The 18,109-nt window shown below is 40.0% G+C and overlaps 2 protein-coding genes across 2 annotated transcripts; one reads left to right on the plus strand and one right to left on the minus strand.

Moving 5' to 3' along the window:
- Positions 1–1,217: 1,217 nt before the first annotated feature.
- On the minus strand, positions 1,218–7,575 carry crcp (calcitonin gene-related peptide-receptor component protein). The gene is made up of 6 exons (XM_027273917.1): positions 7,397–7,575; positions 6,274–6,310; positions 5,864–5,962; positions 5,680–5,774; positions 5,540–5,597; positions 1,218–2,013 (listed from the first exon to the last, which is right to left on the minus strand). The coding sequence occupies exons 1-6, from the start codon at positions 7,402–7,404 to the stop codon at positions 1,870–1,872; spliced, it is 441 nt and encodes a 146-aa protein (XP_027129718.1). The 5' UTR covers positions 7,405–7,575; the 3' UTR covers positions 1,218–1,869.
- Positions 7,576–10,001: 2,426 nt separating this feature from the next.
- asl (argininosuccinate lyase) lies at positions 10,002–17,695 on the plus strand. Its single transcript, XM_027273716.1, has 16 exons — positions 10,002–10,324; positions 10,541–10,735; positions 11,249–11,332; positions 12,395–12,451; positions 12,584–12,681; positions 12,790–12,867; positions 13,012–13,089; positions 13,178–13,230; positions 13,342–13,404; positions 13,588–13,706; positions 14,152–14,226; positions 14,549–14,608; positions 14,706–14,789; positions 16,557–16,637; positions 17,092–17,198; positions 17,303–17,695. The coding sequence occupies exons 1-16, from the start codon at positions 10,310–10,312 to the stop codon at positions 17,445–17,447; spliced, it is 1,392 nt and encodes a 463-aa protein (XP_027129517.1). The 5' UTR covers positions 10,002–10,309; the 3' UTR covers positions 17,448–17,695.
- Positions 17,696–18,109: the final 414 nt, after the last annotated feature.

Raw genomic sequence — 18,109 nt, forward strand, 5'->3', positions numbered from 1 at the left:
GTAGGCAGTGCTATTAAAACAAGACAACGGATGCCAACCATGCCAAGTCCTCATTATTCACTAATAGCACATCCCTATTGTTATGTGAGGAACACAAACTGTGAGTCTGAGCTGAAAAGGGCATCTCAGGGCAAAAAAATTCTCTCTCTCTCTTCAGAACAGGTCCAAGATGTCAGATGTCACATGCTAGTCAACTCATAGTTAAAGTGACAGCAGAAAGGCCCCTGAGGTTTGTGGGTCACTGGGGAGTGGCTCGCTTTGACCAGCTCATTATCTGTCCTTGGAAAAAAATAGACAACATTTAAAGACTGCAACGATATTTCCAAAAATAATGCTATGCCAAGCCTTACTAAGACTGCTGTGAGCACTTTGGGGTTCATTGTAATTCAGAGCTGCAAACAAAGTTTGACAAGCAGCCACACCGCTCTGAATTTACAGCGAGAGGTGCTTCTATGAGTCTGTGTGTTAAGTAGGCATTTACTGCTTATCGCATGTTACCAAGGCCCAAAGATAAAGAAGACAATCAGTTTATGGAGTGAATCACATCAGAGGTGTGTCCTTCATGTGCTCACTTCCAGCTGATGGCTGGGGGTCTCTTGGGGCTGCTGGATGTGCTTGTACAGATTCAGTGTCTGTGACTTTCACTTTGGCTTAGTATTTTTGACTTGGCAAGGTACTAAGTACGCACAGGAAACTGATGTGATACAGCAACAGGAAATTTAAAACTGAATTCTAACCAGCACATCCTTCCTCTGCTACTTCACAACATCCCAGCACAGAAAACATGAGCTGATCCAGAGCCTGTAGTTGAAGTATTGGTGGGTTTATCATATCAGTGTGCACTTTGTATCCTGTGTTATGTGTGTGGTTACAAAAACGAAAATATTATTATTCTAGGATGATTAACTATTTACTACCACTGGTGAACACAACTAAAGATCTATCCAGTTACTACATTTGCAGCAAATAGAATGACTATTGTGTTTTGTTCACGGTGCACAGATGCTTACATACTTTTATTTAGCAGTCACAGGATGATGCAGTGGAAAGCATAGCGTTCTGTTTTCTGTTGCTGAAGGTGACACCATTATTGTCTGACCATGAAATGGGTTTCAGTCCTAATTTAGCACGAATTTTTTACAGTTCATGCACTACGTGTGAACCAGAGAAGCATACGCTGTGACCCTGGATGCTCAAAGTGACGAAGTGCAGACTCATTTCAGCTGTTACACAAGATTTAGCATTTATTCAAAATTCAAAAATAGGATGAATAAGAAACAACAATCATCTCTTGGTCCAGACATTACATAACCACTCTAATGATACTGTATGACCTTATGTTAGTGCTGTGTACCAATACAAGTTTAACTGCATGGCTGACTAAGAAATCACACAGCAGCAAAAACCCTTATTTCTATGCACCATGGTGAGAACTAACATTAGGTCAGAAAACAAAAATATAGCAGGTTAATAGCAGACTGTGTCTGCATAAACAGTTTCTGATGAATACAAATTAGAGCAGTCAGATGCAAAACAAGACACCTGTGACTCACTGTACAGAAAGCTGTACTGAAAGCTGTACTGAAAGCGTGTGCATTACAAATGATGCAAATTAGAAACAACCTGCTTATCTTCTCGCATTTATTGAATGGTTCACCTCACTGTGAATCTTTTAATGAGACATTTCAAAGGTTTAGCCACTGCCAGGCTACCACTGTGCACCCCATCTCTCAGCAAGTTGTTCCGTTCAAACAGTGATGCAAAATGGCGCAGGTAAAAGCAATCAGTCCATCTCTGTAGTTATTTTGGCCTCCACTCCAGTTGTCCACCACCACCCACAGTATGAGTCATTTCTGGTCTGTCACTGTGTCAAGACTGACCAGCTTCATCCATCTCTACATCTGTTGGAGCTGCGTTTTCCTGCTCTGGATCACCAGGTAGGACATCTGAGACTGTCTGGATGAGCTCCTCAATCTGCTCCTCTGATAACCGCTCTTCACTCTCTTCCACCATCTAAACACAGACAGAGACAAACACACACGTATATAATATGATCATATATAATATTAATATAATGATACTCACCAGAATTCACAATAAAGAATCTATAACTTTAACTGGTTTTAGTTTCATAGAGTTCACCAGTTGTCATGCAACTGAATTAAACACATGCCTCCAAGACAAAATTACATGCTTTAATGTTCAAAAAGTACATTCATTTTTCTCATATTGTCCATTATTTGTTTCATATATTGTTAGTCTATAATCAGTGGACAGAGATTCCAGGTCTGTGACGTGAAGCCAACATGAAGTGTCTGAAACCTGCATTCTTTCTTATGGCCAACAGGGGAAAGCACCATTGGCTGCAATAAGGTCTCAGTCCTATGGAGAAATGACCCTACTCCCTGCATTGATTTATTGACAGTTTCATCATGAGTTTATGGTCTCAATCATAAATTTCAAGACTTCTTCCACACAGCATGATTTTCATTTAGTATATTATAGACAGACGATAAAGCAGGGTAGCCTTTTTTTTTGATTATCAAGTCATTCTCAGCACAACACACAGAGCTCATGAAGGAATCAGGATTTCTCACCTCAGTTGTTTTTAGGAACATATTTTAGTAACTGCTTAACTGTAATAAAAGAAAATCTGTGACCAGAAAGGTCGCCATTTGTCCATAAAGCCAAAGTCGAGGCTTCAAAACAGCTGTTCACAAACCAATGGGTGATGCTGTGGTTGGTTTGATTTAACATGTACAGTCAGGTCCATAAATACTGGGACATCGACACAATTCTAATATTTTTGGCTCTATACACCACCACAATGATTTTGAAATAAAACAAGATGTGCTATAACTGCAGACTTTCAGCTTTCATTTGAGGGTATTTACATCCAAATCAGATGAACGGTATAGGAATTACAACAGTTTGTATATGAGCCTCCCCCTTTTTAAGGGACCAAAAGTAATGGGACAATAGGCTGCTCAGCTGTTTCATGGCCAGGTGTGTTATTCTCTCATTATCCCATTTACAAGAAGCAGATAAAAAGGTGTTCAAGAGTTCATTTCAAGTGTGCTATTTGCATTTGGAATCTGTTGCTGTCAACTCTCAATATAAGATCTAAAGAGCTGTCACTATCAGTGAAGCAAGACATCATTAGGCTGAAAAATCTAAACAAACCCATCAGATAGATAGCAAAAACATAAGGTGTAGCCAAATCAACTGTTTGGAACATTCTTAAAAAGAGAGAACGCACCGGTGAGCTCAGCAACACCAAAAGACCGGGAAGACCACGGGAAACAACCCTTCACAACTGTTGGCCAGATCAAGAACACTCTCCAGGAGGTAGGTGTATGTGTGTCAAAGCCAACAATCAAGAGAAGACTTCACCAGAGTGAATACAGAGGGTTCTCCACAAGATGTAAACCATTGGTGAGCCTCAAAAACAGGAAGGCCAGATAAGAGTTTGCCAAACAATATCTAAAAAAGCCTTCACAGTTCTGGAACAACATCCTATGGACAGATGAGACAAAGATCAACTTGTACCAGAGTGATGGGAAGAGAAGAGTATGGAGAAGGAAAGGCTGCTCATGATCCAAAGCATACCACCTCATCAGTGAAGCATGGTGGTGGTAGTGTCATGGCGTGGGCATGTATGGCTGCCAATGGAACTGGTTCTCTTGTATTGATTAATGATGTGACTGCTGACAAAAGCAACAGGATGAATTCTGAAGTGTTTCAGGCAATATTATCTGCTCATATTCAGCCAAATGCTTCAGAAGTCATGGGACGGCACTTCACAGTGCAGATGGACAATGACCCAAAGCATACTGCAAAAGCAACCAAAGAGTTTTTTAAGGCAAAGAAGTGGAATGTTATGCAATGGCCAAGTCAATCACCTGACCTGAATCCGATTGAGCATGCATTTCACTTGCTAAAGACAAAACTGAAGGGAAAATGCCCCAAGAACAAGCAGGAACTGAAGACAGTTGCAGTAGAGCATCACCAGGGATGAAACCCAGCGTCTGGTGATGTCTATGCGTTCCAGACTTCAGGCTGTAATTGACTGCAAAGGATTTGCAACCAAGTATTAAAAAGTGAAAGTTTGACTTATGATTGTTAATTTGTCTCATTACTTTTGGTCCCTTAAAAAGTGGGAGGCTCATATACAAACTGTTGTAATTCCTACACTGTTCACTTGATTTGGATGTAAATACCCTAAAATTAAAGCTGAAATTCTGCAGTTAAAGCACATCTTGTTTGTTTTATTTCAAATCTATTGTGGTAGTCTACAGAGCCAAAAAGATTAGAATTGTGTCGATGTCCCAATATTTATGGACCTGACTGTATGTCTGAGAGCATAAAATCACAAACAGCATACTATGACCCCACCTCATGCTGGAGAAAGATAGTTGATTGTTGAGGCTTATTCCTAATCAGCTTTTTTTCTCCTGTTGGACTGACCTGCCTTTAAAGTACACTTTATAACATTTGAAAACTTACAGTTTAATGACAACTGTCCAACTCATGACGCTAAGTCCCATTTACTCATAATCTGGTGTTCAGTTTGCTTGGTTTGTTTTCCACAAAAATTTTCTGCAAAAGTGCATAACTGCTTTTGTAACTGTGGCCATATTTTGTAAATATGCTTTGCATCTGATGGAGGGTTTAGTTTATTTTTCCACATGCACCACTACAATGTACTGATGTTCCTGGTGATAGGCTGGACACCATGAAATGCTATGTGCCCTGTGTGCAAGCTGTAGATCTACATGCCCAAGGAGAGACTTTACAATGATTACCCTTCTATAATTCAATTAAATTTCACTAAATTTCATTTATATAGTGCCAATTTATAAAAGTTATGACATGCCATATATAGCAGGTCTAGACTGTACTCTTTAGAGAACTTGGGATGGGATCAATGGCTCCATACACTATGTTTTAGAATAGCCACATTTAGATGGTTAAAAATAAAACTTGGCCTGGAAGTTGACTTAAAGGACAAGGCTGATTACATTATTCTGATTTTCTTTGATTGTATCAAATTGCATAAAAAACAAAAGTAACAACTAACTAGTCCTGAAATCTTCAAAAACATAGTTTCACTCTCATTTTAAGTAACTGACCAAAAAGCTGGCCATTACTCAAACTGCGCCACATAGTGCGGTTGTTGGGGACTATTTTCCCCTGTGGATTAGTGCTGGAGCTGTAATGCGTATTTGCATCAGCAGGATGTGAATGTAGCAGTGACACACAGTAAACTGCTGTGTTCATCGTAATGACAGAACATGTCACACTGAGGTAGAGTGATGTGTGTTAATCATTTTATACAGGCAGTACTTCTTAGCTGATCCATTTATTGTCACTTTTGGGCTTTTTTGTTGGACAATAACATGATGAGTCTTGTGATGTCTTACTTTTATTCTTATTGCTCTACAAAAAGCCCAAAAGTGACAATGAAGTGAGGGATATTTTATTAAATGACACTTAAGAGGTATAGTAACATGTAATAACAGTAATTGGTGACACTCACAAGCTGAATTTCCACTGCTGTCTGTGGTCGGTGGTTCAATAGCTGCAGTTTTTCTGCCCTGATGGGGGAATATAAATGAGTATATGTTGTACAGAGCAGTATGTATGTGTTTATCTTTGCATTTGTGAGATGTCACTGACTTTGTGAGTTTGTGAGGCATCATAGTGGTGAGGAACTCTTTGACGATCTCTGGACTCTGCCTGCTGCAGGGCGTCTTTGACAGATACTTCAGCGTCTGTGTGGAAATGCAGAGGCACACAGTGACACAGCAGACACACAGAGCAGGCTTAAGTCAGTGAAGAGAGGGATGAGACATGTGTCTACCTCATACATGATGGTGTTGAGGTTCTGCTGCCCAGTGCTGTGTTTGTTCTTCCCGCTATCCTTCCTCTGTTCCTTCAGGTCTGTGAGGAGTTTGAACACCTGAGAAACACACAGACAGACAAATCTGAAGTGTTGTGAAATTGTTTTCATCTCCTAACTGGACAGTCCAAAAAGACTCAGAGTAAAACAGTGGGACATGGGGTGTTGTTTAGATCAGTTGGTAGAGCATCCGCCCCATTTATGAAAGGCTCAGTCCTTGCCGCAGCAGCCCAGGGTTCGAATCTGACCTGTGGCCATTTGCTGCATGTCATTCCCCATCTCTCTCCCAACATTCCTGTCACTCTTTGGCTGTCTCTATACAAAAAAAAAACAAAAAACAAAAAACAGTGGGACATAACACATTACCTTACCTCATAGTTACTGAGCATAGCAGCATTAGAGTTCTTCCTGAAAAGAAGAACAGACGTGTTTAACTTCATTCTTGGATCTGTATATTTAAGCAAATAATAGAAGCTCACAGATCAGTTTACTGACATCTAAAGCTTTTAATCTCAAGTTTTTCACTGCAGTTGACTGACTGAAGTGAAAACTGTGAGACTGTGAGAAAGACTGTCAGATGAGGCTGGAGGCTCCAAAAAATAGACAGTGGACTTTTGAGCTTAGATTACTTAGGTTACATAAACATAAAAAAGTGATATGATGAGAGTTAAACTGACTCCACTGCTTTCCACTACCATCTATTGTGTACAGTACATTTGAAAACAATGATTATTACATTATTACAACATTATTATTATTATTATTATTATTATTATTACACATCATTTTAGTATACTGTTATTATGTGTTTTTATTAAACAAACAAAAACACAAACAGACTAATTGAAAACCATGAAAATAGAGTAAATCTTCACATTTGAGAAGCAGCTACCAGCTTTTTCTTTATAAATGACAAATGATCAAATCAAACATTCAAATAGTGTCAATTAACTTTCCGCCGCTGACTGACTGATTATTGAAGTCACTGCTGTCAGCACTGAACATGCTCTGCACACACTTCCTGTTATTATAAAAGTGGCTGGGATCTGTAACATTGGCAGGAGTGTTGAGTCCCCACATTGTGTTAAAGCATCTTTATTACACTGAGTGAATGATTACTTCATGTATATTATATTTGTGTATATCATTAAGACTCAGTGTCGTATTGACAACTGTCTGATGAAACGAACAGATGTCATAGTGACTTATTCATTGATCACAGATGGATATGATTTAACGTTAGAGTGTGTTTTAATAGCAGGAGTGATCAGACAGAAAATGTGTCGAACACCACAGGCCGATCAATACATGAACCGGAACCTGGCCGTTGTTGCTTTAATCGCACCACGTGGCTCCATCTGAAACACACTGCATACAGCTCCCAAACAACAAACACACTGCATACAGCTCCCAAACAACAAACACACTGCATACAGCTCCCAAACAACAAACACACTGCACAAAAATCTGAATTAAATATCATGAAAATCTTACACTTCCATTCCGCCCGGTGCTTAGCTGGTCCGTCGCAAAAGTGTCCGTGTTGAAATGACTGATCGCGTCAAGCGTTCCGCGTCATGCTGTTAATTGTCCAGAGGAAACATATATATGCATAACATATGCATACATAGCATGTTGTTGTTCTTCTTCTTCTTTGGTGTTTTACGGCAGTCGGCATCCTTATAGTTGCATATACCGCCCTCTTCTGGACTTTACTTCTTTACTACTTAATTTTCTTTTCCTTTTTAAATTCTTTTTATTAACCCAGTTAAAACAAGATATCCCAGTATGATTTTCCTCCCTTCTCTACATTTCCCACATTCTATTATACTTTTGAAACTTTTCTCCACTGTTCCTGTCCTCCACAACCCTGCCATCATCTCTTCCCTCTCCCTTTCATATCCATGACATTCAACCATCACATGCTCCACTGTCTCTGTCCCCACAGCTACATAGACCAGTTGGATGTTTCCCTGATATACCCCACAGCTACATAGACCAGTTGGATGTTTCCCTGATATACTGAGTGTGTTATTCAATCTACTGTGCCCTATTCTTAGTCTGCTCATTGTCACCTGCTCTGCTCTGCTACCTCCACAACACTCCACCTCACCTACTTCATCTTGTAGTTTATATAAATGTCTCCCCTTTTCCTGGATTTTCCACTATTGTTTCCATTGAATAATTATTTCTTTCCATATTAAACTTTTCCCTTCTGCTTTTCATAATTTTACTTTCAATTCCACCTCTTCTTTCTTTGCTGCCTCCTTTGCCATTTGATCTGCTTTTTCATTCCCCTGTATTCCTAAATGAGCTGGTACCCACATGAATGTCATTTCCCTCCCCTGCTGTGTTTTTGCTGCCCTGTTTTTAATGCTTAAGAGTGATGAGATTGAATCGCTACATATGATTATCTTCCTATCCACCCTGTCCTTCACCCATTCTATTGCCAATACTATTGCACAAAGTTCCACTGCATATACACTTAAATGATCTGAAGTTCTTTTTAATACTTTGTTATTATGACTGGGAACCACTGCTGCTGCACCTGTTGCTCCTGTTTTTGGTTCTTTTGATCCGTCTGTATATAAGTACATATATTCCCCATACTTTTCATCTGTATAGTTATAAAATTCTTGTACCAGGTCCACTGTTTTATTTCTTCTTTTAATGTCCCATATTTTTAGATCTACTCTTGCTTCATGTAATGTCATTCTGGTATCGTCGTCCACAAACCTGTTGGGCTGAATTCTGTTTCCTTTACTTTTAGTTGCTCTACTGTTCCCTCACTGACCCACCCAAAGCTTGATTTTTGCTCTTTCCCCTTTTCCCAACACATCTCCAAGACTCTCTTTGTTGGATGGTCTTCCTTATGTCCTTTTAAATTTATCCAATAATTGGCTATTAGCTGCTTTCTCTTTAGCCATAATGGCATTTCTCCTGCTTCCACCTAAAGGGAACAAACTGGAGCTGTTTTCATTGCTCCGAGACATATTCTTAGTGCTCGTGATTGAATAATATCTAGCTGTGATAACACTGATTTAGTTGCTGATCCGTACGCCACACTACCATAGTCTATTCTAGATCTTTTTAATGCTTTGTATATATATTTTAAGGACATAAAATCCACTCCCCAATTTAGCCCAGTCAAACACCTCGTAATATTTAATACTCCCTTACTTTTTTAAACTATTCCCTTCACATGTTCTTTCCACAATAATCTAGAATCAAAACTCAATCCCAAGAATCGCATGCTGTTTACCCTTTCTAAACTCTTTCCATATAAGTTTAACTTTTAATTTTCACTGATTTTCTTTTTTGAGAAGAACATTACTTTACTTTTTTCCACCAAGGATTTAAAAGAGTGTGACAGCTTTGTCCACAAATTTGACCTCATTAACATATGTATGCTGTTGATGAGAACAGGGAATACATAAAAGACACAATCCAAATCCAGATATGTAGGAAATCCCTTTATTAACACTTTATTGAGAATTATGAACCATAATTCACTTGTTAAAACTGACTTCAGAATGACCTCATCTAAACTGGTAGACCAGACGGACCAAGGTACTTTTTATTATTCAGTTTTCTGGGCATAATGGACACAAGCTGAAACGAAAATTCGGCTCTTCAAATATTTTGAAGAGTACCGGGCAAAGAAGCGTGCGAACCCCGCCCACCACTAAAACGGAAAATGGAAGTGTAAATTTAGTTTTTGGTGTTTGGAACAGAAAACGAGAAATTGAGCCGAATTTTCGTTTTTTGTCAAAAACGAAAAAACGACTCGTTTCTGGTTTCAGCTTGTGTCCATTATGCCCAGAAAACTGAATAATAAAAAGTACCTTGGTCGTCCCAGGTCTTTAAAAACAATCTTATCTCATCTTAAAATGTGTATATTCATTTTAAAAACATAAACGCAATCTCTTATTAAATAGCACTTTACAGTTAGTGGTATCTGGTGGACAAATAAGTCATGGAGACACTGCAAACATACTGACGACACACACCCACACTGATACATCTGTGATAGTACTGGCCACAGTATTCACAGACGGCTCTCTAAGTAATCCAACCAATGCAGCAGTTTATATAGGAGCAAGCACAGAATATATAACACACATATCATCAGCGCCGGTTCTGGTTACATTTGTCGACATCGACATTTTCTCCAAACTTACGCATTACGTAAATATGAAATGAAGCGTCGAACGTCTTCAGTGACGTCTTTTAAAGTGCTACAGCCATCTTTAATGCTGGCACAGACGGTTCGGTCTTTTCTGTCAGTAGAAAGTACCTTGTTCTAGCCTCACGCCTAGAAGCTCCGGTATTGTGTCCGTTGGCAGTCGGTGTCCCTCGTTTCACCAGACAGAACCACAGAAGCACCGACACTCGCCGTGGATAAACATGGCCAATGCAGAGGTAAGGTTGACGTTTAGCTTGAGGAACCCCGACTACCGGGTCCGGCGGCATCCACGTGTTGTTGTTTTAAGGGCCAGCTGGACGCTGAGGCAAACTGTCACTCTCCTCATGTTCTCTGACAACGGTCAGCATGCTATTAGGTCTGCTGAACGTGTTGTAGCTCACATGAAGGTAGCCGTGTGCTCACAGTAGTGCCTCTCTGTCTCTTCCCTGCAGGGAGCTAAACTGTGGGGAGGTCGCTTCGTGGGAGACACTGATCCCATCATGGAGAAGTTCAACGCATCCATGGCTTATGATCAGAGGATGTGGGATGCTGACATCCGAGGGAGCAAGGCTTATGTGAAAGCTCTGGAAAAGGCCAAGCTGGTCACTACGGATGAGATGAACCAGATTTTGACTGGACTGGATCAGGTGAACCCACAGACATGCTGTGTACACACACACACACACACACACACACACACACACACACAAAGCTGCACTCAGCTTCAGGGATTAAGATGACACTGAACATAACTAGGCTGTATGAGTTTTATTTTAACTTGAGTGTGAGTTTTGTCTCACACATGCAAGGAAATGATGCAACCCCTGCTGCATTTTGGGTGTGTGTGTCACTGTCAGTTAGGTGTGAGTCAAATGTGCCATGTCGCAGAATTCCTCTCTGTTCTGCTGTGTGTGTTCAACAATACTACCATCATGTGACAGGTGTCAGCTGCCAAACAGCTTGTGTAATTCTTCCATTCACAGTCAGGTCAGTGTGCAGGGTGCCCTCTTTACACTGATGTTTTGCTGTGTCAGTGCAGGTGATCATGTTGCCACACTTTAATTCAGTAGCTCCATATGCTATTTAGTAGCTCTTTATATGTTTAATGATAGCAAAGCATGTATTTAAAATAATGATATAGTCTTTGTCTCATCCTCCAGATTTCTGAAGAGTGGTCCAGAGGAGTGTTTGTGATCAAACCTGGAGATGAAGACATTCATACTGCCAATGAGCGCAGGCTAAAGGTGAGGAGGTAGCCCTTGTTTACTCAGTCTGCAGGAGTGAGAGGAGGGACGAGAGGGACTTTTTACTGATGACTAGTTATGAAGAAATGTATGACAATATCCAGATTTGCAGCAGACAGAAACGATCTGATCCTTGAAATCTTTCTGAAATGATAAACGCAGCATAGAACCGCTGAGTTAACATGTTTGTCCGAGCTGAGACAGACAGACATGAGTTTTATTCCAACAGAGTTTTTAGTTTTGAAAATGATTTCTGTTGGTTATGATATCATTGTAACAGTAATACACTGCACTGTACTGACTGACTTCAGACAAGGAAAGAAACACAAGTAGTCAGACAATCCATGTCATGGTCTGACTGCTTGTATTATAATGCAATATTATAATATTATAATTACTAATGAGAATGATGGCCAAAACTATGAAAATAGGTTGTAATCTTTTAATTAATGCATAATAGGCTCTTAGATTATGGCCAGATACACTGTATGTCAATATCTTACCCTGCAAACCTCCTGTCATATCTGTTTAGCTTTAGAGCTGCTGTAAGTTCTCAACTATAAAGCTAATCCCTATGTGACACCGACCTTCATTATTGACCAGAAACTCTCACAATCACACCAGTGAGCCTCACTGTTACATTTGGCAACATATTCATTCATTAAGATGAACATAGTTTGTTTTGAGACCATCGTGCTGCTTTAAAAATTCACTAGAATGCCAAAGGTTTATTATTCTACCGCTGAAAATAGTCCTCAACCAGTGGAATATTCACTTGTGTTTGAGTTACTTTAAGGTTGTTAAAAAAACAAACGTATATTTCTGACTGCTGCAGACACAGTGGGGAAGTGGGAAGAGAAATGGACTAAGACATTGTTGCTTGTGCTCTTTTCACACTGAGCATTTAGAAAGCACTCAACCATGAACTCAATAGTACTCATAGTTTTAGTGTCTTTCTTTCTTTCAGTTTAAGGATATAAACATACTGTTCTTCTTCAGTCTAGAAGGCTTTGTGATAGCTGTGATGGGAGATGTTATAGTCCTTTTGCTGCCTGTTTCTAGGAGCTGATTGGTGCCCCTGCAGGGAAGCTCCACACTGGCAGGAGCAGAAACGACCAGGTTTGTCTTTACCGTGTGTGTAACTGTGATGACTGAATTTATATTTGGAGTTGCAGCCTGTGTATAACTTCAGTGTAAAGACTAGCTGTTAAAGTATCATGAGACTGTGCTGTGTGTGTTTGTGTTGACCAGGTTGTGACTGACATGAGGCTGTGGCTGCGAGATGCCATCTCAACCTTGACAGGCAATGCACTACAGCTGATAACCACCATGGTGGAGCGGGCGGCAGTGTGAGACAAGCACACTGGCACACACACACACACACACACAGATACCTGTCACTGTGCTTTTCTAAAGTTGCCCTGTGGTGTCTTCTGTCATGTCTTTCTGAACCTCAGAGAAATTGATGTCCTGTTTCCTGGTTACACACACATGCAGAGAGCCCAGCCAATAAGATGGAGTCACTGGATTCTAAGGTGGCCTTTTATAAAGTGAAACTTACACGGCGTGTCTCCCATCTTTACATCAGAATCAGCAATACTTCTGATTCTGATTCTTTACATATTGGATGATGTGTTCATGTCAGTCTTGTGCTTCTCTTTTTCCACCCACACTTTCAGTCATGCTGTTGCGCTGAGCAGAGATGTGGACCAACTTCAGGAGATCAAGAAAAGAGTTAATGTTTTACCTCTTGGCAGGTACACTGTGAACACACACTCAGTGTCTGACGCTGACTTTCAACCACAGACATTATCAGTTAATAAGAATGATTCTTGTCATGTACAGTGGCGCCATTGCTGGGACCCCGTTTGACATTGACAGGGAGCTGCTTCGGAAAGGTCAGACCTCTGTCAGAAGTATTTGAGGGCATATTTATCACACCTCTCTTGTTTATTTATGACATCTATAAAAACTGAATTTATGTATTTCCTCCTAATATTAATCTGTAGACTTGGGCTTTGATGACATCAGTCTAAACAGCATGGATGCCACTGGCCAAAGGGACTTTGTGGGTATGTAAACTATAGACCTCAGACAGCTGCATAAATAGAATACAACACATTCAAATGAAACAGCCCTTTTCTCTAATTCTTGTGTGTGTGTGTGTGTGTGTGTGTGTGTGTGTGTGTGTGTGTGTGTGTGTGTGTGTGTGTGTGTGTGTGTGTGTGTGTGTGTGTGTGTGTGTGTGTCCTTAGCTGAGTTCTTGTTCTGGGCTTCGTTGTGTTTGACTCATCTCAGTAAGATGGCTGAGGACCTGATGCTGTACAGCACTAAAGAGTTCTCCTTTATCGCACTCTCTGATGCCTACAGGTCAGTTTGTGTTTCTGTGTTACTGTCTGCGCATGCTCTCAACACTGCTGAACTTTGGATTTCATCATCATTCTGTAGTTTTGTACAAAGCTCAGTATGTAAATATTTATGAAAGCCTTTTTATGGAACTGGTCAGGCTGGTTAGAGCCTCGCACACATATCTTATTTCAAACTCAAACGTAAGAACTAAGTGTGAACTGAAGACTTGATAGTCGGTGGACTTGAATATTATTCAGGAACAAAAAATGTAACAAGGCAGGACTTTACATAACATAGAATATGTTTTCTTCTATTCATTAGAAAAATTATACTGGTGTTTAACCTGTATGGACATGTACATTTTCTTATTTTAAATAATTTGAGTAACTCCAGCTCCAATGAGTGCTACTCTGTGTGTGTGTGTGTGTGTGTGTGTGTGTGTGTGTGTGTGTGTGTGTGTGTGTGTGTGTGTTCTGATGCCCCAGAAGAAGAATGCTGACAGTCTGGAACTGATCAGGAGTAAAGCAGGCCGTGTCTTTGGCAGGGTAAGATCTCTGACTAAAGATTAAACCTAAGGTTAACGTTATGTTTCAACAGCTCACACACTCAATAAAACACATAATGACGAAGTGCATTTACTGCACACTTTTCAGTTCTTCCATCTGCTTGAAGATGTCAGCACCATAATGTGCCTCAAAGCTGTCATTGTTTGTTTGTTGCAGGATCAGTCCTCAGTGTTACAAGTCAAAGCTTTATGGACCTTTCAAAGGCAGAGACACCTTCAGACTAGCTGTGTTTTGACACTCTTTTGTAAGTTGTATGGCTCCTTGTGTTTCTTTCCTGACTCAGCTCATCTTTGTATTCCAGTGTGCAGGGTTCATGATGACACTGAAGGGCCTGCCCAGCACCTACAACAAAGACCTGCAGGTATGAAAGCGTGTCTTTGTGTGCATTCACGTCATGGGAAGGACTTTCCTCTCAGCTGTTTGTCATGGTGTTTTTGTTCTTTGTCATCCTTCTTTAGGAGGATAAGGAGGCCATGTTTGACTGCTATGACACAGCTCACGCTGTGCTACAGGTGACAACTGGAGTCATGTCAACTCTTAAGGTCAGAATAAGTCAGAAGCACTGTTTGCTCTCATGGGTACAATGTGGTTCGGATTAAATCTTTAAACTTTGAAAGGTTGCGGCTGCTTGCCTATATTTAGTATATAACGTCAACTTCTTGATCTCTTTCTTTTTACACAAACAAGAACATTTGCAACTGTCGGAATTATATATAACATGCAATCTTGTATGTAGACACCAATTTCATAGCACTTGCTTTTAAAAAAAGTTTGAAACTTTGGCAGCTTTGTTGATTTACATTTAGTCATTTAGCTGATGCTTTTATCCAAAGCAACTTATAAACAAGGGAAACAATCATGGTAAAAGACATGTTAGTGCAATAAGTACTGTGACAGTTCTAGAGTGGATACATTTATCATTTCCAGTTGTTGGTAGTGTTGGAGAGGAGGTTCTCTCTGAAGAGCTGGAAGTCTTCAGGAGGTTTCTGAAGTTAGAGAGGGGCGCTGCTGATCTGGTAGGAACTGGTAGGACGTTCCACCAATGGGGAACAACAGACAAGAAGAGTCTGGATTGTCCTGAGCGTACGGGTGGCAGAGCCAGGTGTAGGAGGTAACATATGTCTGTATGAGGACATTCAAGTAGGTGGGTGCAGAACCAGAGACTACTTCTTATTTAGCATTAGTGATTTGAACTTAATGTGGGCTGCTACAGGTAGACAGTGGAGCTCGGTGAGCAGCAGGGTGACATGTGACCTTTTGGGTTGATTGACAAGCTTTTTTCCAGATGCCAAACAATCAGAAAGTCAAAGTGAAAAGTCAAAGTCAAAGTCAACTTTATTGTCAATGCTGCTATGTGTACAGGACATACAGAGCATCGAAATTTCGTTTCTCTCTTGTCCAAAACAGTATGGACACAAGTATAGTAAAAGATGTAAAAAGAAAAGTATATAAAATATATATATATATATATATTATATATATAGAGATATATACAGAATAGAAAGGGGATTCATCAGAGAAAATGATTGACGCCAGTCCCCAGCAGTCCAATCCCTGTACGCTTTGCAGAATATCAGTCTGTCCCTGATGTCCCTCAAAAGTCTTCTCCTCACTATGCATGCAGATGCACTCACATCTGCATGCTGCCATTCCTGAGCAAGCTCTGCCCTGCTGGTGCTCCAATCCTGCAGCTGAATTACCTGTAGGAGACGGTCCTGGAACTTGCTGGACTTTCTTGTGCACTCTGAAGCCCAATCTTACTAGCAGTAATATCCTTCCCCTGAAACACTTTTTGTGCAAAGCAATGATGGCTGCATGTTTCCTTGCATGTAACCATGGTTAACAGAGGATGAACAATAATTTCAAGCACCACCCTCCTATTAAGGCTTCCAGTCTGTTGTTCTTACTCAGTCAGCATGACAGAGAGATCTCTGGCCTTGTCATCATCGTCACACTCACCTGTGTTAATGAGATGACATAAGGTCAGCTGGTCCTTTAGTGGCAGCACTGAAATGCAGCGAAAATATTTTTTTGGTGGGGATTAAGTTCATTTTCATGGCAAAAAAGGACTTTGCAATTAATTACAAATCATCTCATCACTCTTCTTAACATTCTGCTGTATATGCAAAAGCATATACAACCATCTGAAAATTAATATTTGTGTCACCCTCAAAACATTTGACTACAACTGATCCTGTTCAGATAGAATCAGATCAAATGTTCATATAAATCAATAAGCAGTGTTTTTTATGTTACTGTTTTTTAAAAACTGCTTTCAAAAGACAAAACGTTGATGATTTGTGTTTCAGATTAACCAGAGTGTGATGGAAGCAGCCCTCAGTCCTGACATGTTGGCCACTGACTTGGCCTACTACCTTGTGAGAAAGGGGGTGAGTGGTGTTTATGTATTTTCCCATTCTAAATGAAAATTGTAAGAATATTTTCAAGAAGTAATTTGAAGAAATTTGATTCAGAACAAAATAAAAGTGTAAATATTCTGTATCAAAAGTAGTAGTAATGCAGTATGGTAAGTAACAATTGCAGCATTTATTTTTGGCAATTAATTATGGGATTAATAAAGGTAAATTCATCTCTGAACACATAATGTGACATTCCTGTCCGGTTCAGTTTGGTCTTTTTATTTTTATTTTTTTGCTGTAACAGAGCTATATCTACATATTATTTTGAATTTGTGGTTACTCAGAGAAACAAACTGAGAAAAGAAACCAAATGCATGAAAAACAACTTTTTATGTGGCATAGCTGCAGCTGGCACATGTATTGTTTGTGGTGGTACATGTATTTGTGTGTTACAGTGTTAACTCTCTGTTATTCTGTGCTGCAGGTGCCTTTCAGAGAGGCCCATGGTCTCTCAGGTAAAGCTGTGTTCACAGCTGAATCCAAAAGTATTGCTCTGAATGAACTTACTGTGGAAGACCTGACAGCTGTTAGGTAGTCACACACACACACACACATCACAAACATTACTCCTGTTTTTCCACTAAACACAATTTTCTGACTTCCCTCTCCCGTCTGTTTGTTTTCAACGACTTCAGTCCTCAGTTTGAAAGTGACGTGTCCTCAGTGTGGGACTACAGGAGCAGTGTGGAGCAGTATAGCGCCCCTGGAGGCACAGCCAAGAGTAGCGTTGCTGCACAAGTGGAACACCTGAGGAACTGGCTGAAGAAACAGGCACAGTGAGATCCACCTTTAAGTTCTGAATCAGGTTTACTGCCACAGTTTAGATACGTATGAAATTGAGGTCAAAGTGACTTTTTATGATTTGAATACCACGTTGCCTTTCAGACTTCCTCCTCTTTTTTTTTTTCAAGCTTGTCAATATATAATATGTAACCAAGGGATGTTTCAATCGATCATGTAATGATTGCAAGTATTACAAAGGACCTGTAATACAGGTAACAAAAGAAATAAATGTTACTCAAACAGTGTTTTGCAGCCTCATCCATTAAGACTGATTTCCACCACACAGGTAATAAATCTGTGCAGAGCCACACAGACTCAAGATGGTGCTGTTTAATGGCACAGAAGACAAAAACAGAAATGTTCATTTATCAGTCATGAAAATGGGTCAACACTACAGTGAGGACAACAAGTATTTGATACACTGCTGATTTTGCAGGTTTTCCCACTTGCAAAGCATGTAGAAGTCTGTAATTTCTATCATAGGTACTCTTCGACTGTGATTAACGGAATCTAAAACAAATATCCAGAAAATCCCAGTGTATGATTTTTAAGTAATTAATTTGCATTTTATTGCATGACATAAGTATTTGATACATCAGAAAAACAGAACTTAATCCTTGGTACAGAAACCTTAGTTTGCAATTACAGAGGTCAGATGT

Source organism: Larimichthys crocea, chromosome XXII (genome assembly GCF_000972845.2).
Source record: "Larimichthys crocea isolate SSNF chromosome XXII, L_crocea_2.0, whole genome shotgun sequence".
NCBI classification, from domain to species: domain Eukaryota; kingdom Metazoa; phylum Chordata; class Actinopteri; family Sciaenidae; genus Larimichthys; species Larimichthys crocea.

Coding starts and splice junctions, on each gene's coding strand:
- crcp (XM_027273917.1), bottom strand. Junction 5,963..6,273: donor CTATGCTCAGTAACTATGAG/GTAAGGTAATGT, acceptor TGTGTTTCTCAG/GTGTTCAAACTCCTCACAGA. Junction 5,775..5,863: donor TCAACACCATCATGTATGAG/GTAGACACATGT, acceptor ATTTCCACACAG/ACGCTGAAGTATCTGTCAAA.
- asl (XM_027273716.1), top strand. Junction 11,333..12,394: donor CCAATGAGCGCAGGCTAAAG/GTGAGGAGGTAG, acceptor GCCTGTTTCTAG/GAGCTGATTGGTGCCCCTGC. Junction 14,790..16,556: donor GAGTCATGTCAACTCTTAAG/GTCAGAATAAGT, acceptor TTTGTGTTTCAG/ATTAACCAGAGTGTGATGGA.